The sequence below is a fragment of the Pipistrellus kuhlii genome, unplaced genomic scaffold, assembly GCF_014108245.1.
Source record: "Pipistrellus kuhlii isolate mPipKuh1 unplaced genomic scaffold, mPipKuh1.p scaffold_m20_p_118, whole genome shotgun sequence".
NCBI classification, from domain to species: Eukaryota; Metazoa; Chordata; class Mammalia; order Chiroptera; family Vespertilionidae; genus Pipistrellus; species Pipistrellus kuhlii.
Genome location: NW_023425425.1, coordinates 329,743 through 357,359, shown reverse-complemented (window position 1 = coordinate 357,359; position 27,617 = coordinate 329,743). Strand labels below are relative to the sequence as shown.

Genomic DNA, 27,617 nt, shown 5'->3' with positions numbered 1-27,617 from the left:
TTTTGGAATATTTCACACAATACAGATATTGACCTTTTGTCTCTCGTGTACTTTGTGATGTACACATTTTAATTTTTTATATTGTCAAATCTGTCCGCTTTTGTCATTTATGGCTTCTGGTTTTAAGCTACAGGTATAATTCTTAGCCATAAGTTATTCCAATAATCACTTTTAAAAAAATTATTTTTAGAATTGTATCTTTTCGTGTTGGAGCCTGTGTTTGTCCGTGGCCGAGGCAGACTTGACCTAACAACTTGCCAAATACAGAGCCTTCGGATGAGCCCCCACGAGGGAGCCTGTCCGTCTGCACACCTTCTCCTTCCTGGTTCTGTCAGCAACACGCACCGCACACTCCACACACTCCACACACCACACACACCACACACTCCACACACCACACACTCCACACACCACACACTCCACACACCACACACTCCACACACTCCGCATACTTCTGTCAGCAAAACACACCACACACTCCACACAGACGCCACCACCGCCACCACACCCACGGAGAGGCACCCACACGGACGCAGTGACTTAGAGCACAGAACACCAACTACGGTGCAGACTTCCTGACGCCGCAGAGCACTTACCCGTTCCCCTTTAACCTCCACCAGAAAGCAAAGGTTGAAAGCAAGCAGAACAGATGTTTAATGAAGGCTTATTCTCACAGTGCATCTAACCATTCGTCTACCAAGCCGGCGGGTCACTAGCCAACTGAAGGAAAAGGACGCACCGTCATTGTAAAAAACTCACATTGCAAAGAAAGCAGTATCTTCTCGTTAAATACAGAGCATCTGTTAGCGCTTCTGTGTAACTTTGTAACACTCCCTTATCTCACTTTTCTGCAACTTGTATTGCAACAAAATGCAATTATGAAAACATGGAGCTGGGTGTTTCCGGTGTATGAGGCCTGTCTGATGGCGTTTCCTCGCTTCTAAAAGGGGCGGCGGTTCAAAGGCGAGGCCGGGGGAGCGCAGAGCGGGTGGGGGAGAGGCTGGGCCCCGCCTGGCACCACACCACGTCCGGAGGTGCCGGCTCCTCAGAGCCAGCTCTCTCTGTGAGAGGGAGGGCCCTGTCGGTGAGGGGCGGGAGCTTCGGGCCCTCCCAGCCCGCACTCAGAGAAAAGGCCACGGGAGTGACTGGGGCCGGGACTGATGTCTCTGTTCTTTCCATCCTGGCCCCTAATGGCCGCACGTTCTGCAGAGCGAGCTCAGCTGCGCCCCAGGGAGCACGCGTCACGGCACACCCTCCTCCCTCGGAGCCCGGGTCCTGCAGGAGGAACACGCCTGCCTCCACCCCCTCCTCGCTCCTTTAAAACGCCGCCGCCGCCGCCCGCCGCCCCAGTGTGAGCAGTGACGCCAAGGGGCCACTTCCAGACGCTGCGCCTGAAGCTGAGAGCCAGATGGAGGCGCAGCGCTTTCTTTTAGAAAATAACTGAGGTCACCACATGGCTTTCTGCTTTCTTAAACCGGCCCCTGTGTTTCCGTCACAATCACAAGAAGGTATTTAACTGGCAGCTACGGAAATGCTGCCGGAGCCTTTCACCCGTAAAGCTGCTCCTTGGCGATCCCCGCAGCGCTGGGGGGTCCCCTCCACTGAGGCTGCCGGCCCGGCCCCGTCAGAAACACGCTGGCTGTGCTACCAGGACCGGCTCTGGTTCCAGGCCACGGGCACAGGTTAGGGGTCCTCTCCGTTCTAATGACAGCCTTCTGCTCGGAAACCAGGGCTGGGTTACTGGCTCTCACGCCCTGACGAGCTCAGAGCAGTCAGTCCAGTTCACAGCGGGCACTGCCCGGGCGCCCTTACCATGACGATGTCGCCCGGCTGGATGCTGATCTCATCGTGGCTCCTGGACTCGAAGGGATAGAGCGCGCGGTAGTACACCACCTTCACGTTCTCCTGGGTGCCGATGGTGAGTGGGCCTTTTTCTGTGCACAGAGGGGGCGGGGAGACGGGAAATAAAACTTTACCCGGGACACGAACGCATGACAAGCCAATAGCTGCTGTCCCCTCTACCGCCTCCTCAGCACCGCACCTCCATCCCCCGGGGCCTCTGAGCACACCCGCCGGGAGCCACCAGAGCGGACCCCCTAGGCAGAGGTCACCCCAATGCCGAGTGCAGAGAGGCTAAGGCTCCAGCCGCCAGGCCTGGGCGCACCGAGGCCCCGGGCGCCCGGCAGATCCAATGGGACCCCCGGTCGGGCCTCGCCAACGAGAAAGCGCCTGGAGAGGCCGAGAAGCCCAGCTTCCCAAACACACACGTGCTGTGCTGCTGCCTGGGCCTGCGTGCCGCCTACAGACCCCGGCTCCACCGGGACCGGGGACCGCGGCCGCCTGATGAGGGGAGCGCATGCGCCTGGGCACGGACCCGAGGTGAAATGACTCAGGTTTGAGACGAAATAAAAGTTTTAAAAATGCACGGGAGCAGAGGACAGTGTGGACCCGGCCGGCGGGACTAAGCATGCCCTCTGTCTGCCACGTTCGCTGTTTGCTGCCCGCCTGCTTCCCTGAGGACGGGGGCGGGAGCTGCCCCCGTGGCCTGGGAGGGGCTGCGCCGCGGGACGCCCACTGACCGAAGGAGCAAGTCCTGACTAGGAAGCAACACCAGAGACGTAAGCTAGCTGCTGTGACCAAGTCACGGGGAAGCGATTTTCACCGAACACCTTCCGCCTCCATGCGGGCGCTCCCCGGGGTCTGCCGGCTCCTCCCGGGGCGAGCTCCGTGGGCAGCCTCCTCCCGCCCTCCCGCCGCCGGGAAGCCAGCCTCATAGACCGTTCTGTCTTTTCCTCCGGGCGCCAGCGGAAAGCACGCAGACAGTCAGACCGATGCCTCCGTGTCATTTACCGACAGAGGCATCACTCCACTCCGCGGTGCTCGCTGCCAAGCAGCCCAGCAGCTTGCCGCCGCACACTTTAAAAACCCACCCAGCCTGCATCTGGGTAAGGGATGCCTTCTAGCTCTTTCTAGGTTTCTCACGCTTCATTACTCAGCGGGCAGCTATGACCAAAGGGCAGAAGCAGCCTCGCTCTTAGGAAGGGGGCAGCCGTCTGCTGCGGCCCTGAAGACAGTGGCTGGCACGCAGGCAGCCAGGAGGACCACTTCCTGCCCCGGGACAGCTCAGAACCCCAGCGAGAGCCGGAGCGGGGGGCAGGCGAGGCCACGGCCCCTCCCGGGAACCCGGGTCTCAGTGAAACGCACGCACTGCTGCCTGCAGACGTCTGTGCCAGGGACGCAGCACAGGTTGGCAGGGTGGCAGTTACCAGAGCCTGACGCCCAACGAGCAGCTGCTCTGTCCCAAACAGGGAGCCTAGCCTGGCCCCTTCACACAGCAGGACAGGCCTGGGGGCGTGGGAGATCTTCAGAGAAACGGGGACAGACGACGTCCGGCTTCCGTACCTGCGGTGGACCAGGGTGCGAGGCCGGCGGGCACGGCGGGCTCCTGGTGCTGCGGGAGGAGCCGGCCCAGCCTGTCCTGCGCCTCCAGCTTGCCTCTGTCCTCGCCGTCCTTCCTCCTGGCGCTGTCCTCCCTCCGGAGGCGCTGCTCCTCCCGGGGCCGCCGCGGCCGCTGCTCCTCGTCCTGCGGCAGGTGCTCCTGAGCCCGCCTGCCGACGAGACCTTGGTTACTGGGAGGAAGCGGCTCCCATTCAGCACGGAACCACATCGGGCCAATGAGATGCTAACGCCCGGCCTCCGGATGGAGCGCTGGGAGGGGGGGGGGGGGGGCCTCTGAGATGAAACCACAGGTGAGAGAGAACCACAGAAAGACGCTCTGATTTCTGAGGTGGCTGAGCAACTGATTAGATTCTAACGGTTATTGTTGTAACCGTTAGAACAATAACAAAACCGCTTCTCAGCCTTAGTGGTACACACCTGCCGCACACCAGAGCCACAAGCACGGGACACAACTTCCATGAACAACCACTCACGCCCCCCCACCCCCCACCTCGCAGGAGAGAAACCAGCACAGGCTCAGCTGCTGCTCCTGCGTAACCAAACCCAGACGCCTGCCGCCCGCCGCCCACAGCCCACTGCCCACCGCCCACCGCCCGCCACTCCGCGGGGACGGAGCCGGCCACGAAGTCAGCGGCCGCCTCTTCGTGTGTTTGTCTAAATTCAATAATCCACCTTTACGACTTACACTGTCTCATTGGGATATTCGGTCACTTGTGTCTAAAATTAGTGGAAACGTAAAAAGCAAATATCCAATAACAAAAGCAGACACACCAACAGGTAAAGATAAACATCTACAAGTCACTGCGGAAAGTCACAGTGCGCGCCTCGGACATGCAGACAGACACACATGGCCGTGCCCGCCTCCCAGTCTGAGCTTAAGTGGTGGCTGCGGAAGAGAGGAAGAGGAGGAAGAGGAGGAAGAGGAGGAAGAGGAGGAAGAGGAGGAAGAGGCGGTCAGCTCGGGGGAGGCTGCGCTGGGAAGGGTGCGGGCGCTGGCATGCAGAGGAGCGCCTGGGCCCAGCCCCGCGGACCGCACCGGAACCGGGAGCTCTGGGAACACGCCGACACCTGGGCCGCTTAGTGAAAGATTTATACACACACGTGTGTGCGCGCGCACATTTATACACACAGACACACACATGCACACGGAAGGCTCTTTCTGTGCGGAAGACCCCGGAGAAGCAGGCACAGAGCAGACACACGGTGCCTTCCGGAAAGACCCCAGAGAGACCCACCTCTGGGCCTCCTCCTTCTGCTTCTCTAACTCGATGATCCTTCGCTCCTGCTCTTTCTGCTTCAGCCGCTCGGCCTCTATGGACTTCTGCTTCTGGAGTTGCTGCTTATTATGTGTTTCTCTTATTTCCTATAAAAACCAAGAAACAGGTAACTCATGAGGCGACAGCACTCCACTGTCTGTGAACGACGCTTCTCGGTAGAGAGGCCTCAGGATTTAGGGGGACGTTTCAGGGTGGAGAGCGAGGCCTGGAGCCGCCCAAGGCCGCCGCAGGGAGCCGTGCACACCGCGCCATGGGTACAGGGAGCCGTGCACACGCCCCGTGCACACCGCACTCTCCACCAGGCTCAGAGGCTGCCGCAGGGAGCCGTGCACACGCCCCGAGCTAGCCTGGGAAGGGCATTCCAGGAGCCCCAGGGCCCAGCAGTAACAGTGGACTGACTGGTTCTGACACGTGGTGAGGATCATGATAAAACCTCGAGGTCTTGCTGATCACAAAGAACACCAGCCTCCACTGGCTTTGAGAGTGCACACATCTCCTCACATACCACCTCCTCCAAAACCTCACCTCCTCCTCCTCCTCCTCCTCCTGCGTGGCCTTCCAGCACATGGCCATGCCTCTGCTCCGTGACCTCCTACGCCCCACCCAGGCCGTCTGCTTCACATCCCCTCTCAGAGCAGCTTCTCTCTGAAGCCATGACGGCGTCGCCGCCAGGCTCAGCAGCCAGCATCCCCGGGAGTGGAGCGCTGGCAGGATCTCTGGGTCGCGCAGTCACTGAACCATCTGACCGCGTCAGCACACCCCCAGGACTGCAGACGGGGGCAGCGACGACGCCTCTCGGACTTCACGGCGCTAAGAACAGCACGCACGCACACACACACACACACACACACACACCCGGGGAAAGAGGCCATTTCCATTCTCCTCTCACCGTCAGCCACGGGATGTAAACTCTCATGTGATTAGGAATTCAGCAGGATGCCTTCCCATAGGAATTTGGATTCAGGCATAAGCAGGATTCTCCAATGACGTCAATGAGAATGGGATCGATATCTGAGTTTGCTATTTCTGAGACGGAGACCAAGTGGGCCGATGCCTGTGCTGTGTGATCTGCACCCTCAGCTCACAGTGATGCGCATGTCTGCACACCAGGACGTGCAGGAGTGACACTGGCGCCCTGGAAAAGGCAGGTCAGAGCCACGGGAGAGTCCCTTCTGATGCCATTTAAATTCCAGCTCCAATGATGGCAAACTGGAGCAAAAGGACGTTTATGGAAATGGACGCCAACGAGCAGGCACGGCACTGCCGCCCGCAGGCACCGGCACTCCAGCCTGGTTCCCAGCGGCCTCGGCGGACCAGCTCATCTCAGCTCGGGCCTGTTCCATCGTAGACGACCTTTCACTTCAGACACGCCTTCCTTCTCTCAGTGTCTGCTGTTCAGGGTTCGATTCTCAGTGCAGGAACAAACCAAAAGGCGTGAGCAGTCAGCAAAGTGCCTCTGAGCTGAGATCCAACACAGAGGCGGCAAGAGGGCAGGAAGGAGTGACGCCTGCCTGATGCCCAGCAGCCTGGGTGCGTGTGGACAGAGAGAAGTTACGCAGGAGACGTGGACGCGGGCAGAGCGACAGGCAAAACACCGGCCCCACGTCCTGGGGAGCACCGGCCGCTGAGAGGAGCCAGGCACACGCACTTCTCATTCCCGGGAGGCCGCTCTGCACGTTCGCTCTCCACGGCCCTGGCTCCTGGCGCTGGCGCTGGTGCAGGTGCCCTGTGAGGCCACGGATTGAAGTCACACCCCGCTGGAGCCATAGTAGCGGCTCTATCTAGTGAGAAGCGGAAGAAGCGAGCTCAGGGCTCAGCTCCCGGAGCGGCCCCTCAGGGCAGAGCGTGGTGCCCGCCTCGGGACGGCCGGTGTGATGAGGAAACAGTCCCCATGCTGCGGTGCTCTGGCCTCACGCCGATGGTGTCCCTGAGGGCCCCGCAGGCCTCCGTGCCACGAGGGAGTGCAGAATGCACTGCTGTCCACACGCAGCCCCGGGAGGCCAGCCCGCACCCCGAAGCGCTGCCGCGCCGGTTTCAGGGTTCCGCCGGGATGGGGTGACCCTCGGGCACTTTCTGCTGTTGCTCAGTGACCGGGCCGAAGAGCTGCTGCCTCCTGTCGGCGTTTGCTTCTCTCCCGTTGCTCCCGGCATTCGCTGGGCCTGCCTTTGGAATTGGCTGCAGGAGCTCCTCGGGGAAACGGGGCTGTGAACCCACAGACGTCACATGGAGGAGCAGACGCGCTGGCACCGGGATCCAGACCTGAAGCCGCCGTTGCGCCCCCAATCGGCTGTCAGACACCAGGGTGCCGCACACGCAGGCGCTCCGGCTCTCCGCCCTTCCTTGGACTTGGAGGGCACGATGGCGTGAACCAAGACACGCAGGAAACGGGATTCTTAAGCTGCTAAGAATCTTGTTTAAAAAGTTGAACTTGGCAGAGGCAATCTTCGGAACGAAGGGATATGACACAAGGGCTGGTGTCTCGTGCCTGTATCTGAGGACCGGGCACCGAGCGGAGCGGAGCAGAGGGCTGCCCTGTTGCGCCTTCTGCCCAGCATTTAAAGCCACGAGCACAGTGACAGGCACTGAGGAGCGCCCTTTCACCTCGCAGGGAAGCGCTGAAAGGCTGACTAAGCTTTCCTTGGGAAAGGACAGCACCATCGGGAGACAGCTCAGAAAAGCGTCCGCAATTCTGTCAGCTGCTGCTGGGCAACCTCATTGAAGGGACCCTGCAAATGCCCTTCAATCATGTCATTACTTCTCTATTAAAACCAAGATAGAAACTGAACCAGTAAGAAATTGCTAAGAATCAAAACCCACATCTCATGGGTGGGTCTCCCTAAAACTAATGACTATGTCTCTGCTACATATTTCTCCAACAATAGAATATCAAGTTCAACTTTGCTGATTTTTCTCCTGAGTTCTATTCCAGGCTCTGATATGTTTTACACTAGATACAGTGTGTAATAATTTAACCTACCTCCTAATAAAAATGTGATACTTTTCTTAGGAAATAAGAAATTCTGAAACGTTCATTAAAGAAGTTTTAGCTACATGTCACACAAAAATACAGGGAAGATAAAACTCCCATAAAGTGTGAAGTGGATATGAATGGAAATGAGATCTTCATCACCAGCAATGCGCACAGAATTCTGGGACACCGCAGTTTCGTCACTAGGGCCCATGCACAAGCTCTGGCTCGCCAGCACACTGAACCGCTTGCCAAACGGGGGCGTGGGCCTTCTCCTGTAGGGAACTCTGGCTTTCCACGCGCGCTGACCAAACAGATCACGAGCCTCAATAGGAAAATGATGGGCACATAAAGATCCATCTTGTATTAGATAAGTGAAAGCCCTTCACCCGCGGAGGAAGAGCACGCCTTCCCGGAGAATGGAGATATTATCGCCATAAAACACTCCGGACAGCTCTGGCGCGCAGCCAAAGTGCTTCCAGAGCCACCGCCTGACAAATTAAATGCCGGAGCAGCCAGCTTCTGCCTCAGAGCCTGGCCCGCGGCCAAGTTCACGGAGCCGGCTGCGCGGGCACAGGGCCACTTGACCTGAACACGGACGGCTCCGCTCGCTGCTTCTGGAGACACTCACAGTGGAAGCACTGCGTGACGTGGGGTCACTGAGAGAGAAAGAAGCGTCCACTGCACATGACGGACTCCTTGTCAGAGACGCTCCGCACAGGCGCTGTGCAGAGAGGAGAAAGGTAACTGCAGTGAGGGGCCACCAGAGAGCAGTTCACACATTTCCTGCTCATTCGGTCTAACTTTTTTGGAGGATAACTCTGCTTCTGGTTTCTGCCTCAGGCTGCCTCGGAAAAGAGACAAAATAAGTCTACCTTAATTACTAGAAATTCAGGAGCTCAACACCATAAATCTAAATAAAGACACACAGGTTCTCGTGTGACAGAACGCGCGCAGGGACAGTCACCGGACGTCCCTTCCCAGCGGTGGCGCCTGCTGTAAGGAGGGTGGACTGTGCCTCCCCACGAGCAACCAGGAGTGTCCCCCATCTCGCACACAGTGCGTCAAGAAGAAAGACTCACTCAGATACAGCGATTAATTTTAATTAACTCATCATTACTAACTTTGACAAAGAAAGCTTAGCACACAGGCGCGTGCACACACACACACACACACACACACATTCTGTATAAGTAAGGAGCTAAGTGGGGGGGAAAATCACTAAGTTGGCTCAAAAAAATTTCCCCTAAGAGCACTTTCCTGGAATTGTACAATTGAGAAAAATTCACTACCTGTCATTGGGGGGGAAAGCACAACTATCTCAACTCGGATGTCTACAGAATTTAGCCTGGAATCTCAATTCAAAGGTCAATTAAAAATCTCAAATATGCTCCCTAATTTTTCTGTTTTTAATAAAAAAGAATGGGAGTTTTACTTTTTTCTTAGTTACAAAAGCTAAATTAGCCGAAGTCCGTATAAAGGATTTTAAGTTAAAAAAGGAACATAGTACCTGAAAAACGTATAAAATCCAATTTCCTATCAGAATGTAATTACTAAAAACTCCACTGTCCACTTCAGCCTACAGTCTGTGGCCGCTGCTGATGGGAATGAATGCGTGCGCTCTGGGTGACCATCAGAGTCACATCCTAAGGGGACGAGGCTGGGCAGTGAAGCTGAAGGCACCCGTCAGAGCAGATGGGACAGCGCCTTCCCACTCCCTCCGAGCGCTGGCACTGTCTGAACTCGGTGCGACTGGGACAAACTCACACACCGTATCCGGACAGAGCCAGAGCAACCTCTCTATTAAACAATCCACTTAAAATGAAAGGCAACAAAATAAAGACCTGCATTCGAGGACAATCCTAGACACAACTGGCAGGAAAACTCTTGGTTTAAAAGAGAAGACGGCCCCTCTCCAGGGGTCTTCAAAGAACCCATGGAAGGCGGAGCTTGAGGCCTGGCGTTGGCATCCCCCTGACGGGTCAGCCAGACAACGGAGAGGCAGGGAGCGCCCTCGGCTCAGACAGGCGGCATGCTGGGGCCACTCGCTGGCCACGATCTAAAGATGCCAGAATCATCTCTACACGTGAGCGGAGACGTGCCTGCACACTGTGTGATGTCAGCCAGCCTGATGGACCTCCCGCCTGGGCCTGGGTACCGGGCACCGCCCGGCCTGGCGGGACGCGAGGGCAGGGCGCGGCCGGCACGGCGTTACCTTCAGCTGGTTGTTGAAGATGTCGATCTCCTGCAGCTTGGATCTCGTTTCTTTCTCGACTTCATCCAGCTGCTCTCGGAGCTGCTGGCGAGCCAGTGCCTTTGCTTCTAAGGCCCTTTTGAGGGTGAGGAGTGAGTCTCCTGTTTCAGAAAAACATTGCAAGGTAAGAAAGCCAGGTTTTTAATTTTCTTTCAAGGGAGGGATTCTTGTCAGTAAAAGCAAAGGACAGCGACACCTACTGTGCAGGCTGTTCTGCTGCACCTGCTTCAGCTGGTCGCTGAGGAGCTGCTTCTCCGGGATCAGCCTGCCGAGCATCTGCTGGGCCTCCTGGGGGGGAAGGCGGTGAGTGAGGGGAGGCCCGGCCCCCGCCCCTCCACAGACCCGTCCGCTCGCTCTCTGTGCCCCGGACGCCCACCGCAGCCCAGGCCTCGGGTGAGCGCACTGGGCCGCCAGGAGGGCGCGACCTGCTTCCTTCCAAGGAGCTCCGTTTGCCGATGCTCTGCCCGAGATCGGGCTGAGATGGCCACAGCTCCCTGGTATTTCTTACCAGTTACTGACTTTCTGCCTGTCTAAATGCACTTGGCGAGACATTAACGCACCGGCTTCTCCACGGCACTGGCCAGGGGGCCGGGGCCACAGGTGCAGGGTTAACGGGCACTGGCTGCCGTGGACGTGGCTCTGTGATGGCCCCGCTGAGGCCGACCACGGGGTTTAAGGGAAGCTGGACACAAACCAGAGATTCCAGCCTGGCACGGGGCTGCACAGGCACTCCACACTCGGAAAGGAGCTGCCATTTCAAGCCGCACCACAATTCTTAAAACAGCATTTTTTAAGCGACTTGAGAAAAGACCCAAATCACACGGGACAGGGCTGTTTCATGGATGACTTGCCGAGCACTGGCCCTGCTGGAGTTCAGCTGAAACTATCCTAACAGTCTCTGTGCCTTTCATAGCATGACAGCCTTCCCAGTGTATAGTAAGGAATGTTTAACTTCTATTTTACCCACATTAAAAAAATATCTCTGTACTGGCTTTTGGTTTGAAAACACAGAAGTGTCTCTGAAGATGCTTCTCACCAGGCTCAGAGCCAGCCTTCCGGGACAACCCCCTCAGTGCACACGGCTTGCGTGCCAGCAGGCGCTGTGTGCCACGTGTGTGAGCAGCAGCGGGGTCTGGCAGCTGCACAGGGAGGACCTGGGATGACCTTCTCATGTGAACAACCCACACACTCACCCAGATCTGACAAAACAGAACATACAACAGATCGCCCCAGATTTGTATTTTATCAACCAGAGGCCCGGTGCACGAAGTTGTGCATGGAGGAGTGGGGGCCGAGGGGGGCGATCCAGTTGTCTGCCCCCATTGGGGCCAGGCTGGCCGGGGAGGGGCTGCAGGCAGTTGGCCAATCAGCCCTACCCCCTGGTCAAGCTCCCAATTGAGGAGAAAATTTGCATATTAGCCTTTTATTATATAGGACTAGAGGCCTGGTGCATGAAATTTGTGTGTGTGTGGGGGGTGTCCCTCAGTCCAGCCTGCACCCTCTCACAATCCAGGACCGCTGGTTCCCAACTGCTTGCCTGCTTTCCTTCCTGATTGCCCCTAAACCACTTCTGCCTGCCAACCTGATCATCCCTTAACCACTCCCCTGCCAACTGCTCCTCTGCAAGTCTGATTGCCACTAATTGGCCTCCCCTGCAGGCCTGGTCACCCCTAACTGCCCTCCCCTGCAGGCCTGGGTCCCTCCCCAACTTCCCTTCCCTGCAGGCCCGGTCGCCCCTTATTTTCCTCCTCTGCCAGCCTGGTCACCCCTAACTGCCCTAACCTGCAGGCTTGATAATCCCCAACTGCCCTCCCTTGCAGGCCTGGTGCCTCCCAACTGCCCTCCCCTGCTGGCCATCTTGTGGCAGCCATCTTGTGTGTTGGAGTGATGGTTAATTTGCATATTACTCTTTTATTAGATAGGATAGAAACCTGCATGGGTGGGGGCCAGCTGGTTTGCCCTGAAGGGTGTCCCAGATCAGGGTGGGGGTTCCTTAGAGCATGAGGCGGCCTGAGTGAGGGGCCTGTGGTGGTTTGTAGGCCAGGGGTCTTGGCAACCCAAGCAGAGGCCCTGGTATCTGGGATTTATTTATCTTCTATAATTGAAACTTTGTAGCCTTGAGTAGAGGCCAGGACCAGCTAGGAAGCTTGGCTTCCTCCATCGCCAGGGGAAACCCAAGCCACCTCCTTTCTCCAGCTCTGTGGCCGCTGCCATTTTCGTTGGGATTTATTTATCTTCTATAATTGAAACTTTGTAGCCTTGAGCGGAAGCCAAGGCCGGCCAGAGTGGCAGGAAGCTTGGCTTCCTCCATTGCCAGGGAAACCCAAGCCTCCTGCTTGCTCCGTGGCTGCGGCCATCTTGGTTGGGTTAATTTGCATACTCGCTCCAGATTGGCTGGGCATGGCCAGGGGGCGTAACAGAGATACGGTCAATTTGCATGTTTCTCTTTTATTAGTGTAGATAAGTGAACATGCTAAGTGTGTCTGGTGTGATAACGAATAAACACGTGGCCTTCACTCCTAAGTTTTCCAAGGGAATGTTTTATGAAACTGCTCATAAAGTTAATGAAAGACAGAGAGAGCTGGGATAATGTTTTCAAGCAATTTGTGGCAGTGAATATCTAATACTATTACATTATGGCTCCAACTGATTGGGATTTCCAAGAACCTGAACCACTGACAGGACTAAAGAGAAACCCACGTGTAGAAAATGACAGAGTCCAACATCCTCTCTCAGCAGCTGAAGGAAGTCATAAACCAGTGAGAATGTGGAAGACAACCTCCATGAATCAGCATGACCTGACTGCGACTACAGAGCACTCCACCCAACCATGAGGGCACATCTTTACAAGTGACAGGCAAGGTTCTGAGACAGATCCTACGCTGAGCCATAAAGCAATCAGAAAGGTATCTGGGAAAAAATCCAAATTAAACAGCATAATTCTAAATAACTCATCAAAGGAAAAATGACAAAGGAAATAAAAAATATTTTGAATTGAATGAATATGAAAACACTACACATTAAAATTTTTGTGTAATATGGCTACAACAATACTTAGAGGGAAATTTATGGCTTAAAATGTTTATATCAGAAATGAAGAAAGGTCCAAATTCAATCATGTAAGTTTCCCCTTTCTGAAACTAAAAATAAGCAAATTAAACTCAGTATTGATAGAAAATAAAAAGCCTCAATAAATGAAACAAAAAATGAACATACCATAGAGAAAAAAATAATAAAAATAAAGGCTTTAAAAAATCAATACAACCAATAAACTTCTAGCAAGAACTGATGAAGTAAAGGATGAGGAGGAAGAGAAGAGAGAATTAAGAGAAGGAAGAAGGGAAGGGAGAGGAGAAGGAAGAGGAAGAAATGGGGAGGGAGAGAGAAAATACAAAATTTCAGTACCAGGAATGAAAGAAGTCATTACTACAGCTACTACAGACTTCTAAAGAATAATAAAAGAATATTATAAACAACTTTATACAAATAAATTTGATTACAGGCCAAATTAATTGAAAGAAATTATCAAAAGACTCAAAAAGAAATAGAGAATCTGAACAGCCCTACAACTACTGAATAAATTTTTGCCCGAGGTGAATTGGCTCAGTAGATAGTGTTGACCTGCGGACTGAAGGGTCCTGGGTTTGATTGCAGCCAAGGGTACATGCCCGGGTTGCGGGTTCAATCCCTGGTGGTGACTGTGCAGGAGGCAGCCAATCAATGATTCTCTCTCATCATTGATGTTTCTGTCTCTTTCCCTCTCCCGTCCTCTCTGAAATCAAGAAATATTTTTTTAATTAATAAATAAATAATAATTAAAAAAAATTTTTTTTTTGCAATTAAAAGTCCTGCCACACAGAAAACTCTTAGCACAAAGGCTTTGCTGGTGAATGCCACCAAATACTCAAAGAAGAAATACCATTTCAACACAAATGTTTTTAGAAAATTTTTAAATTAGGGGTAAACTTAGGAACAAAAGGATACTCTCCAGCTTGTTTTTATATTTATTACCCTGACACCAAGACTAGACAAGGACATTACAAGAAGACTATCAACTAAGATTTCTCATGAATTTAAATGAAAAAAATATTCAATAATAGCAAACTGAATCTCGTAAAATATTTTTTAAACGGCAATACATCATGACCAAGTGTGGTTTATGCCAGAAATAGAAGGTAGTCTAACATTCAAATTTCAACCAAAGTAAGTCATAATACAGGTGGGGAAAAAGTAGGTCTACAGTTGAGTACTAGAAAGTTTATTCGTGTATTGTTATTTAATAGTTATTACATTATTTTCCATGTACTATTATAGTAAACAACTGTAAACTTACTTTTGCCCCACTGTATTAAAAAAAAAAAAGAAAAAAGAAAAAAAAAGCAAGGGGGAAAACATGTAAACATCTCAACCAAAACAGGAAAAAAAGTTACCCAGTCAGACACCTGTTCTGACCGTAACTCTCAGCAGAAAAGGGACAGGAGAGAAGGCCCTAGATAAAGGGCAGCTACCAGCAAACCTACAGGCACCATTTCTACCCAAAACAGCACTGGAGGCTGTGACCAATGCAGTTCGGACAAATAAATAAATAAATAAAAACACAAACATGGAAGTTAGACTGGAAATAAGAAATAGCTGTCTTCATTTGCAAACAATGTACTATGTACACAGAAACTCTAAGGAATGTGTATGTTAAGCAATACCATAGACATAAGGTCAGTAAGGTAGTAATAAATTATATTTTTATATATTGGCACCAAATAATAGGAAATTGAAATAACATCCAAAACCATGACATACTTAGGGGTAAACTTTACAAAATATGTACAAGACTTATACACTAAAAACTACAAAACACTGTTTAGAGAAATTTAAAACAACTGAAATAAAACTGAGACATACTAGTATACCATAAGACTCAATATTGTCAAGATGTAGATTCTTCCCAAATTGATTTATAAAATCAATGAAACACCAATCAAAATTCTAAGTGCCTTTGTAAAAATTAATAAGCTGATTCTAAAACTTACGTGGCATTGTGCGGAAACCGGTTTGGCTCAGTGGTAGAGCATTGGTCTGTGGACTAAAAGGTCCAGGTTCGATTCCGGTCAAGGGCATGTACATTGGTTGCGGGGTACATCCCCGGTAGGGGGTGTGCAAGAGGCAGCTGGTCGATGTTTCTCTCTCATTGATGTTTCTAGTTCTCTATCCCTCTCTCCTCCTCTCTGTAAAAAATCAATAAAATATATATATATTTAAAAATAAATAAAATAAAAATAAAACTTATGTGGCATTGTAAAGGATCTAAAGTAGCCAAAACAATGTAAAAAAAATAATAATAATACTGAAGATCTCAGAGTAATTGGTTTAAAAAATTATTATAAAGCTACAATTATCAACAGAGTAAGGTCCCGGTGAAAGAGCAGACACAGATGAATGGAGCAGAATAGAGTCTAAAAAAGACCTTGACAAATACGATCAATTGATTTTCAACAAGCTGCCATAGTAATTTAGTGGGGAAAATGATAGTATTTTTAATAAATGTTGTTAGAACAACTAAGTGCTGGTATGGAGGAAAATTAACCTTACCCTAACCTTCTATTTAAATAAAAATCGACTTGAAATGAATCCTAAACCTAAGCATGAAAATTCAACTATTAAACCACCAGAAGAAAACCGGAGACAATATCTGCAATCTTAGGCTATCCGAGGATTTTTTTTAGATAGAACACAAAACCATAACCATAAAAGAAAAACTTAATAAGACTTATCAAAATTTAAAACTTTAAAAAGTATCATTACAAAAAATAATAATAATAAAAGGCAAACCATAGACTGGGAAAAAATATTTGCAAGTCACATATCTGACAAAGGACTTGTTAAAAGAATAAAAACTAATAAAAACAACCTAATAAGAAAATGGGCAAAAGATTTGTTCACAAAAAACATACACAGAAGGACACATGCCAGCACACATGTGAAGGGACACCAATGGCATTAGCTTTCAGGAAAATGCAAATTAGAGCCGCTGCCAGACACTGTCCACACCAAGTGGGAATGTTAACGTGAAAAATGATAACAATGCCAAGTGCTGGCAAGGATGAGGAACTGAACCACTCACACACCGCTGGTGAGATGCGAGATGTACGGCTACTTTGAAAACAGTCAAAGAGGGTTGAGCACGCAATTATAAACACAGAAATTCCACTCCTAAAATTTAACTAAAAGAAATCAAACATATTTCCACATGAAGACCTGGAAATAAATGGCCACTGCAGGTTTTTTTTTGTTTGTTTTTTGTTTTTCCACAAAAGTCGGGAACTGGAAAAAGCCTAAATGTCAATCAACAGGTAACTGGATAAATAAGGAAACACTACTCAATGATGAAAAAGAAAAAACTACTGATTGACGCAACCAAACGGATAACTGTCACGATCATCGTGCTGAGAAAAGGAGCTGAGATAAAATCACAGTTAAGACATGATGACATGCAGGACAACATCTACTTGAATGTGATGCTCCCCATCCCCCGCTTCAACAACCGAAACCGGACCAGTGATGTTATGACAACGTGGTGGTCAGCTCTGCACAGGTAATAGACAAAGCTGAACTTTATTGTGTCCCCAGCCTCTCCCTGTACGTGCATCTCTCACACTCCCCCAACACTCACACTGCACGTCCTCACTGTCATGGTCACGACAAAGCCGAAGTCCCGTGATGGACGGCAGGTCCTCCGCGATCCAGCCCCACCTGCCCAGCCACAGCGGTCTCCCTGCTGTCATTGTACCTCCGAGACCAGCTGCAGCCTCCGACCTTCTCTCTGCTGTTTCCTTCCGGGACCAGCTCTGCCCCACCTCCTCCCCCGGCTTAGCTGCGCCTCTCCTGTCTCCGGCAAATGAAACCCTCACTGAGGCCTTCCACCACCTTAAGATTGCAACCCTCCCAGCCAGGCCGTCTCCTCCCCGCTCACTCTCAGCGCACTGTGCACGCTCTAACGGAGGGCACACCTGACTGTCTGGTCAGTGTCTGTCTGCCCTGCACACAGCGAGGCTTTCCCTCTGCTCACGGCTGGACCCTCATACCTACGGAGCGCCTGGCCAGGCACACACTCAGCTAGCGTGGCTGAGAGGGTTTACTCGGCAGCCTGTTTATTCAGGACCTCATCTGCTGCATGGCGACTTCCCAGAGCCGAGTGCATGCTAAGCGCGTGGTGCTGAGTGCATGCTCAGAGTGCATGCTAAGCACGTGGTGCTGAGTGCATGCTCAGAGTGCATGCTAAGCGCGTGGTGCTGAGTGCATGCTCAGAGTGCATGCTAAGCACGTGGTGCTGAGTGCATGCTCAGAGTGCATGCTAAGCGTGTGGTGCTGAGTGCATGCTAAAAGTACATGCTAAGCGCGAGGTGCTGGCTGAGCGGCCGGGGACCCTCTCACCTGTAACTGCTGCTGCAGGTGGGTGATCTCGGCGATCCGGAGCTCCCTGGACTTGTTGGTGCTCTCAATCTCTTGCCGTTGGGTGGCCAGTCGACATCTGATATCTTGAAGTTTTCCTTCAAGTTGATGCTTTTTATCATTCTTAGACAAATGAGAAATAATAAAAATAATATTACCATCTTAATGGCTTGATGTCAATATATTCCCAAAACATAATCCAACTTCACTCACCAGAGCTTCTAATTCGAATTCCAAAGTCTTCTTCTTGGCTTTCAGGACCACGATGTCTTCCTGCTCTTTGTTTCTTTGGTTTAGTAGCTCCTGTCTTCGATTTCGTTCCCATTCAAGCTGCCGTTGCCTCTCCAGTTCTCGTTTTGCGGCCTGGGACACACACACAGACGGGCTGTTAGCTGTTCGGTCTTACACTGCACACTATCGCTGAAGAAATGCTAGCAGGAAAAGCTTTTCCTTCAGGGATGACATATTATTAAACTCTCAAGAAATTCCATTACAAAATAAAACTTAAATACAGCGGTTAAAAAATCTGCACTGAATCCTCACCTTTCCACCAAACAAACCTTCGTGTCTCCACACTGTACATGAGCGCAGAGGGAAGTCTGGAGAAATACTTAACCGATATCAGTGGCTTGTTATAAAACTGTCTTATCAAAACCTTGTATGTGAATGCTCATAGCAAAATTACTCAGGGTAGCCAAAAAGTAAACTAACCCAATACCCATCAACTGATGAATGGACAGGTAACAAGTGGTACATTCACATCAAGGAGTACAGTTCAGCCACAGAAGACAGCACTGCCCTGTTCATGCTAGAATGTGATGAGCCTGAAAACAGCATGTAAGCGAGAGCAGACACTAAGGCCACACTGTCCGACCCGTTACATGGCATGGCCAGGGCCCTGCATGGACAGAAGGGACATCGGGGGTGAAGGGACGGGGGAAGGGAGAGTAACTGCTCAGTGGGCCAGGAGCTCCTTGGGGTGGCATGTTCGGGAACGGGGGCCGAGGAGGAGCAGGAGGACCGCCCGCCGGGCCGCGGGCTCACCTCGCGCCGCTCGATCTCCTTCCGGCGCTCCTCCTCGCGCTGCCGCTCCAGCTCCCGCTGCTTCTCCAGCTGCTTCTCCAGCTCCAGCTGCCGCTTGCGCTCCTGCTCCTGCCGCTCGCGCTCCTTGCGCTCCTGCTCCTGGCGCTCCAGCTGCGCCAGGCGCTCCTGCTCCTTCCGCTGCTGCTCCAGCAGCGCCTGCCTGCGCTTCTCCAGCTCCAGGTTGCCGCGCTCGAAGTTCTCGCGCTTCTTGTCTTCAAACGTCACTGGGAAACGAGACGCAAACAGCCATGACACGTCACACTCAGCACGCCCGTGGGAGGAGGGCTCGAGGCCTCTCGAACTGCGGCATCGGCGCACACCAGGCCCCCGCGCGTCCCTCCTGCCCGTTCGTAAGCAGCGACAATGCCTCCCCTCGCTCCTCGCCCACACACTCCCCTTCCCGATGAGCGCCACACCATGGCGTTCAGAATGCCATTTCCAAAGACTCTTCCCACGGCAAGTCTGCGTCCTCTAGGAAAACCTCCTCTCCTGCGGTCACTCTGCGTCTCCTTCTCCATGACCTTGACTCGGCAGCTGACCCCATCTCTGCCCTGATGACTCTACATGGACATTTAACCCTAGTTACACATCGCCTTCCGGAGGCATGGGCCACGCATCCTTAACACTTCCTCTTCCCTGTCCTCAGCACACCTGCACAGAGAACATTTCCCCTCACGGCTCAGCGGTGAGCACGGATTTACCGAGGAAACGGGAAGCTGCTGTCCTGAGCGTGTCAGTCAACCACCGAGCACCTTAAAGGCAACAAAACCACACTGACCAAGTACTGAGCACACACTCCCTGGCACGTTTCACTTATTCTTAGTATCACCATCACCACCACTAATAATTTACAGCTGCCTTAGAATCCTACATAATAAAAGGTTAATATGAAAATTAACCAGTGAATGACCAGTCCCTACAACACACACTGACCACCAGGAGGCAGCACTCAACGCAGAAGCTCCCACAGGGCGCCTGTCTGCCAGAAGCCGGGCTCATGACCGGTGAGAGCAGCGGTGGTGGCGGGAGCCTGTCTGTCTCCCGGCAGTCGGACATCCCCGAAGGGCCCTGGACTGTGAGAGGGCACAGGCCAGGCTGAGGGACCCCACCCCCAAGTAAGAATTTCGTGCACCGGGCCTCTAGTATTTTAATATTGTGATGGGGTTATCCTTGTAAATGAAGATCATTTACATGTTACATTTAAAATAGCTTCTTGTTATTAAGGCTTTTTCAATTTTCCCCAACAACATGAGAAAGCAACAGTGATTTTAGTTCCTATTTCTGGTGGTATTAAGCAACTCCTTAAAGACTTACTAACTTGAGTGCCATATAAATAACATTTACAAGGTGTTTGTTGAGTAAACAATCCGATGTCCATGTAAAAGCTGGAACAAGGGTGTGTTTGCAGAGTACACAACGTTCTCATTTCCATGTATCCATACAAAGCTAAAAGCATGTTAGCCGTGTTTCCTTCCGAAGGTCAGTTAAAGGAACACAGCAAGAATGCCCCAGGCTTATTTCTGCCTCTCTGCCCGAAGAGAAAACCTCTGAGTGACAGACGAGAGCGAGTTACCGGGAAGCTTCTTCTCCAGCTGCTGCTCGTCCTCCAGCGCGGGCTCCTCCGGCAGCCGCTGGTCCACTGCGGCCGCGCTCAGGGCGGACACACCGCTGCCAGAGCGGACGCGCCTGCGAAGGGGGAAAGAAGAAAACAGAGAGAGTGACGTCACGCTGTCCAGGTGGGGTGAGCTAACTGTGGAAAAAGTTTTTAAAAGATCAGGCGGCATGCATGGCATAGTGAGAACAAAGATTAGTCCTCACTATTTACAGTTTACAGAAGTGAGTACGTGAGTGTCATCAGGCTCAGTGCTAAGCATGTTCAAATGGTCGGAACCACCGCCAGAACTGGGGCACCTCAAAGAAATGAACTGGCGAGCAGCCCGGCGGCCAGAACAGGCCAGAACACGGGAGGGGTTTGAGCCATCGCCATCGCCAACGCCATCGCCATCGCCATCGCCATCACGGGAGCTCCACTCCGCCCGGACTCGCTCCCTCTGTGTAATGCCTGTCCCCTTGGGCGTCATAGACACGGAACGCTGCCCTCTGACGCCCTTAAAGCGTGGGTGACTGACAGGTCCCCCTGGACTCGTCAGCCTGCTCTCAGAGCCAGAGCCAGAGCCAGAGCCACCTCTAAGCACGCCGCCCCCCTCTGGCCACAGACACTGCCACCCGGGCCCGCTCAGCCTGCCCTGTCCCAGCCCCTCTGACAGCTACAGTCCCTTTCTCTAACTCTTAGGATGCCATCTTCTGTCGTCTCTCCTGTGTTTGAGGAATCAGTACAGAACGCAGATCTTTCTCTCCCTCTGCGCTGGCAGGGCTCGGATCTGTCTTTTCCTGGTCTATCGGGAGGGGGGTGGGTGCTGTGTGGGCGGAGGTGCTGGTCACTGCAGGTTCTCCCGTGGACCTCGGTGCCCTCCCCACCCCCCTGGGCTGGGCTTCAGCTGGAAATGCCCCCGTTCCTGTCCCGACCACACTGTCTCCATGGCCAGCGTCCCGTCTCCCCGGCAGCGGTCCAGGCAGACGCCGCGCCTGCTTGCCCCGGACAGGCACGCCGTTTCACACTGCCAAGCCTTCTGGCGAGCTTCAGGCACACCGATGGGTAAAACAGCCCCCGGCTTTGGACGGTTCACTAATGCGGGCAGACCTCGCTTTACCGAGTTTCACAGAGATTGTGGTTTTTACAAACTAAAGAAGGAAAGACCCTCCCCCAGCAAAAAAAGAAAAAAGAAAAAGGTTTTGCCTTCAGAGTCCCGAAGCCTGGACTGAGCGCCCAGGTGAGCAGAGCCAGGACAGGTCCTGAGCTCTCGGACCCTGGCTCTCACCAGGAATAGGATGCCTGGCACACAGCCCCCAGAGCCATGTGGCCTGTGCACCGGGCACATGGCTCGGTGCTCCTTACCGGAAGGAGGGCGGGATGTACTCCGAGGGCAGCACGGGCGGCAGTGGCTGGCCGGACATGGCCACGTCGATGAGGTGCATGGCCAGGATGAACTCCTCCGCCGTGAGCTTCCCGTCCTGGTCAATGTCCGAGAGGTTCCTGCCAACAAGCAGCAGCTGTGACTGGCTCCTCCTCACACGCCATCTACATGTTCTATTTGCTTACTTTGCCTCCAAGCCAATGATGTCTCCCTGTGCCTCAGTTTATAAAACGGCACCTATGTCATACTGCTGTTGCAAAGACGAAATGAGACCATCCATGGAGTTGACAGGATAGTTAGCATGCAACAAAGGTCACCTATGATATAATTGCACTCTCCTCTATCCTGCAAGCCGTTTCAAATGTGTCACACGTACATGCTACGTGTGCTTGAACTCTGCTCAGCAACCAGCGGGCAGGCAGTGACTATTTCAGCGTTGAAGGACACAGTCTCTATCACACGAATCTGTCTTTGTGGCGGGAAAGCAGCCACAAACGATATGTAGCCACATGGGCGGGTCACCACCACAGAACTTCATTCACAAAAGCAGGTGCGAGGCCCTGGGCTCAGCAGACCAGCCCTGACCTTGGCCTCAGTGGATCTCTGCGGCCTCTGGCCACAGCTGCGGTGTTTTCTGCTCTTTAATCTGAGGATGAGAATCACCGGGTGGAGTTGTTAAACTACAGATTCCTGAATCCCAACTAAGAAGTGCTGAACTAGAATTTTTGGAAACATATAGGTAAAATTGTATACTTAACAGAGCACTAAGTTAAGTACACAATTTTACCTATATGTTCCCCAAAATTCTAGTTTAGCACTTCTTAGTTGGGATTCAGGAATCTAGTTTAACAACTCCACCAGGTGATTCTCATCATGAGAGAAGTTTGGGAAACACTGCTTAAGTCAAGAAGCTCCTCTTACACCTGACATTGCCTCGGGCGGAATGCTATCTGATTACCTTAACACACATCGGACCAGTAGTTTCATTGCTGGCTTTGCCCACTGGCCAGATAAGATTCTACTGAACGAGTACAAAAAACGTTTCACATAAATGTTAAAGGCACGCTTTAAAATTAAATACCCATTGCTTTCGGAAGTTATTTATTTCATGTTCTTACAAGCAAATATCTTTTCAAAGTATGATACTTTGTAAAACACTGTAATATGAAGGAGAATTCTCATGATCCATCCACAATGTGTTAAGAATTACTATTAAATTTAGGTGGATTAGCTGGTATTGCAGGCATGTTAAGAAAAATTCATCTCTTTGGAGACACAAGCTGAAATATCAGTAGGTGAAAATGCCATCAGAGCAGAGTTGGCTGTAAATACCGGAAAGAGGAGGATCAGACTGGCCAGATTGGAGACCATTCAGGTTGGACTATGAGTTCCTGAGAGCTTGTTACAGTAACTGCTCTGCTTTAGCATTTTTCAGAATCAAAATGGGAACATGTGGGACAGGTAATCATTACAAGTGATTGAAAAAGTAAGCATATTCCACGCCCCCTATAATAATGGCACTAATGAAAAGACGGGTGAAGCCGTCCCATGTAAGAAATCAGGGGTCTCTGTGTACAAACCGAGGCCGTCCCCCTTACCAGATAGAAGCCAGCTGCGCCTGTGGCAGACTCGACTGCATGAGAATCGTCCTCGCCTGGGGACCTGCAGAAGCCAGAAGACAGTGTCACGTGACCCAGCACCCCGGCCGTGGGACCCCACGCAGCCCCCACTTCACCCATCCACTCTCCCTCCGGGGCTTTTCAAAGGAAACGGGAGGGACACGCAGCATGGCACACAGCCCACGCCTGTCACACGGATGACAGACGGGGAGTGGAAAATCAGCCTCGAAGTGGCAGTGCCCTCGGTCCGGAGTCAGGCTCTGAGCGCCTCTGTCTAAGCCAGCAGTGTCTCCACACTCTCCCCCACGACCACCAGAGCAGCCGGAGGGCACAGAGAACAGGAGGGGAGGGAGGGCCTGGCCGAGAGCCATTTCTGCACAGACGTAACCAGAGACAGTGAGTTTGCACAACATCTTGGCGAGCGGCACAGCGCTCAGAAAGAATTCCCGGAATCCCGCCTCTCCTCCACAGTCAGCTCCGTGTGGAATTACTGGTAAATGTCCTCCCTCTGGACCTGAACGAGGCCTTGGTGTCCAGGCTGCAGGGAGCGCCGAGTCCCCATCCCCGGCACCGCACTGCCCGAGGGGCCTGTCCCAGGGTGGCCACGGGAGGGCGGCCACGAGCCCGGACCGAGCCTTCAGCGCCTTCACTTCAGAGAGCACCGCCCGGAGACACACGCATAGCCATTGCCACTGAAACCGCCGAGGGTGAGGGGTTGCCGGCACCACAGGTTCCTGCCCAGGAGGCCGCAGAGAACGCCAGCAAAAGCACTGTGACCGAGGGCGGGGCTCCGGCCTGGCTCAGTCCAGGATGTGCTGAGGGGCTAGATAGCATCCTCCCTAACCCCAACCCTAACCCCAATCCTAACCCCACCCTAACCCTAACCCCAACCCTAACCCCAATCCTAACCCTAACCCCAACCCTAACCCCAACCCTAACCCCAATCCTAACCCTAACCCCAACCCTAACCCCACCCTAACACCAATCCTAACCCTAACCCCAACCTTAACCCTAACCCCAATCCTAACCCTCACCCTAACCCTAACCCCAATCCTAACCCCCACCCTAACCCTAACCCCAACCCTAACCCTAATCCTAACCCTAACCCCAATCCTAACCCCAACCCTAACACCAATCCTAACCCTAACCCCAACCCTAACCCTAACCCCAACCCTAACCCTAAACCCAACCCTAACCCCAATCCTAACCCTCACCCTAACCCTAACCCCAATCCTAACCCCACCCTAACCCTAACCCCAATCCTAACCCTAACCCCAACCCTAACCCTAAACCCAACCCTAACCCCAACCCTAACCCTAAACCTAACCCTAACCCCAATCCTATCCCCACCCTAACCCTAACCCCAATCCTAACCCTAACCCCAACCCTAACCCTAACTCTAACTCCAACCCCAACCCCAACCCTAACCCTAACCCCAATCCTATCCCCACCCTAACCCTAACCCCAACCCTAACCCTAACCCCAACCCTAACCCTAACCCCAATCCTAACCCCAATCCTAACCCTAACCCTAACCCTAACCCCAATCCTAACCCTAACCCCAATCCTAACCCTAACCCCAATCCTAACCCTAACCCCAAGCCTAACCCTAACCCCAATCCTAACCCCAACCCTAACCCTAACCCCAACCCTAACCCTAATCCCAACTCTAACCCCAATCCTAACCCTAACCCCAACCCTAACCCTAACCCTAAACCCAACCCTAACCCCAATCCTAACCCCTACTCTAACCCTAACTGCAATCCTAACCTCAACCCTAACCCTAACCCCAATCCTAACTCTAATTTTAACCTGAACCATAACCCTAACCCCAATCCTAACCCTAATCTTAACCTGAACCATAACCATAACCCTAACCCCAATCCTAACCCGAATCTAACCATAACCATAACCATAACCCTAACCCCAATCCTAACCCTAATCTTAACCTGAACCATAACCATAACCCCAATTCTAACCCGAACCCGAACCTTTCCACATTGCCCGGTCGATGGCCCATCGCACAAGGAGCCACAGCAGGAGCCAGCACGTCCAGCACACAGTTACCATCACTGTCAACGTCTACCTTACATGCAAGAGCACACATGACTATGTGCCTATGCACTTACACATGTGCACATGGATGCAGCTCAATAAAGGGACCAAGCAAACCATGCTAAGCAGCTGACAGCTCCCCTGCCCAGCACTCCCCAGGGCCGGCCCGGGAGGCTGTTCACGTGTATGTAATGACCATGTACAGAGGGAGGCACGGAGGATGTGTGTAATGACCGTGTGCAGAGGGAGGCACGGAGGTGTGTCCCCAACACCAGAAAACAGGCCTCAGCCCTCCTGCGCATTTGCCAGTGGGCAACGACTTCCCCCTGGGCACTGAGTCTCCTCTCAGCATCTCACTCCCTTCACTCACAGTGCGCTGTCCTCCGTCGCCCTGACAGCCTCCAGGACCCTCCACCCTGAGGTCAGATACTGCACTCGCCTCTTTCGTGAAGTCACAGCCAACAGGCAGTGTGGCGCCACCTCTGGTGGCAGAGCTGGCCCCCGCCCCCCAGTCACCTGCCCTTCTCACTGCCGTAAGCCTGCGCGTGGGCCGGGCCACGTTCACCTACAGAGCCGGCCTCAGGACCTGGCGCGGGGTTCCCAGGGGTTCTCTGCCAGGGCCTGCTGTGCACGCCAGGGGGGCGATGGGAGGAGGGTCCAGGTCTCCTTTCCTTTACTGGGCCACGGGCGAGCACACAGTAGCTATGCTGTATGTACGGACACAGACTGGGAGCCCCATGAAAACCGGCTGGAAGGAGCCAGAGGGAACGGCGCCCGGAGCCTGTCTCTGGCCACATCTCAAACGAAGTGCCTTCCCCAGAGCCCCCTTTCCGAGCCCGCGCTCTCGGTACCTGTCAGGTGGCCGCTCATGGTCTTGTCGTGGCTGTTGAACAGCTGGCGGTACTTGAGCCGGGAGGACTGGGGCACCGCCCACTCGGCCAGCGGGGGGGCGCTGTGGAGGAAGCAGAGGGAGGCGTGAGGTCAGCCATCTCTGGAAAGCTGCCTTTGACCTTCTGCTCACTTCTGAGCCGCCATTTCTGAATGTTCTGGAAAGAGCATGCCCACTTTTTAAGGTCGTAAACATCTTTCATAAGAGATACAAATAAGCTTATGATTTTTCCAGAATCCAGGGTAAGTGCAACATGGCTTTTACGCACACTTTAATAACTCCACGGGTCCACAAAGGCAGGCCCTTGGGCCTGAGATGGCCCAACAGGGCCAGGCTTTCGGGCGCTAGAGCAGCTCTCTGGTTACAGAGCAGTGCTGGCAGCTGGCAAACCCTCCCTTCACAGGTACTGATTCTCCAGCATGCCTAACTTTCTGCCACCAGCACACAGGATGTGTCTTATCCGGGAAGTCGTCCTGTTCTGGGAAGTTCCAATCCCACGAACAAGCCCTTCCCAGAAAGGAGCGCTGAGGGCGAGGAGCTGGCTCCGCCCGAGGGCAGCGCAGGCCCCCCGGCCCCGGCCCCGTGAAGAGCCAACAACTCCACACAGGGCCAGCAACAGCGCATCCATTCCCGCCGAGAGCCTAGTGCCCACTGGCCACTTCCTTTCACTTCCAGGAAGACGCCTATTTCTCACAGGAAAGCAGAGCTGTCCCATCAGCTGAGCCTCCAGCCGTCCTGCATGGCGGCCTGGCCCGCACTGAGTGAGGCTCCGTACGCACAGGAGGCGGCCCCCCACGGGGAAGCCTGGCAAGGCCACCGTGTCCGTCTTCACAAAGTACCCGCAGAAGCACTCACCGCCACCCGGGCTGCGGAGCGCACTTCGGCAGCAGCTCCCGCATTGTCAGCCAGCGCCGTGCCTGCGGCTCCAGCCCCGTCTGCCTGCCCGGAGGCCGTTATCTGCCCCTGCACCCGGACTGGGGCGCTGCCCACAGAGGCCGCCCCTGATTACCCTTATCGAGACAGAGCTGCTGCCAGCTTCCTGAGCATGTACACAGACCGAGCTCATCCACAGGTAACCAGTCAGCCGCCTCAGCACAGGCCTGGGCTGGAAATTCACGGCACTGACCCGATGGCCACCTAAAACTCCGCGCCTCCCCGCTCCCTGTGTGCTGAGAGCTGACCGTTTGTTCATTCTAACGGCATAAATCACCGCTGACAGACTGGCCACCCGCGGAGAGCAGGAAGCAGAGCCCCGCGGTGCTGGAGGAGGAAGGTTGCGTTCAGGGCGAGAGGATCCTCATGTGGACCTCAGCCGTGTGCTGGTCAGCCGTGTGCTGGTCAGCCGTGACCCTGGGTGAGCAGCCGTGACCCCTGGGTGAGCAGCCGTGACCCTGGGTGAGCAGATGTGACCCTGGGTGAGCAGATGTGACCCTGGGTGGGCAGCCGTGACCCTGGGTGAGCAGCCGGGACCCCTGGGTGGGCAGCCGGGACCCTGGGTGAGCAGCCGTGACCCCTGGGTGAGCAGCCGTGACCCCTGGGTGGGCAGCCGGGACCCCTGGGTGAGCAGCCGTGACCCTGGGTGGGCAGCCGTGA

The 27,617-nt window shown here is 53.2% G+C and overlaps 1 protein-coding gene across 6 annotated transcripts in view; it reads right to left on the bottom strand.

Annotated features, from left to right (window-relative positions):
* Positions 1 to 27,617, bottom strand: part of ITSN1 (intersectin 1) — a 147,821-nt gene that overhangs the window by 62,466 nt on the left and 57,738 nt on the right. For 4 of the 6 annotated variants that reach the window (XM_045579840.1, XM_045579839.1, XM_045579842.1 and 1 more), the window contains exons 8-20: positions 25,987 to 26,087; positions 23,061 to 23,124; positions 21,444 to 21,581; positions 20,061 to 20,173; positions 18,449 to 18,711; positions 17,618 to 17,767; positions 17,387 to 17,527; positions 10,159 to 10,246; positions 9,920 to 10,059; positions 4,695 to 4,822; positions 3,403 to 3,608; positions 1,813 to 1,934; positions 597 to 611 (exon numbers count right to left, since the gene is read on the bottom strand). In XM_045579840.1, the coding sequence (XP_045435796.1) occupies positions 597 to 611; positions 1,813 to 1,934; positions 3,403 to 3,608; positions 4,695 to 4,822; positions 9,920 to 10,059; positions 10,159 to 10,246; positions 17,387 to 17,527; positions 17,618 to 17,767; positions 18,449 to 18,711; positions 20,061 to 20,173; positions 21,444 to 21,581; positions 23,061 to 23,124; positions 25,987 to 26,087 (1,669 nt within the window). The remainder of the gene's footprint in view (positions 1 to 596; positions 612 to 1,812; positions 1,935 to 3,402; positions 3,609 to 4,694; positions 4,823 to 9,919; positions 10,060 to 10,158; positions 10,247 to 17,386; positions 17,528 to 17,617; positions 17,768 to 18,448; positions 18,712 to 20,060; positions 20,174 to 21,443; positions 21,582 to 23,060; positions 23,125 to 25,986; positions 26,088 to 27,617) is intronic. The other 2 variants (XM_045579843.1, XM_045579841.1) reach the window with 1 other exon arrangement.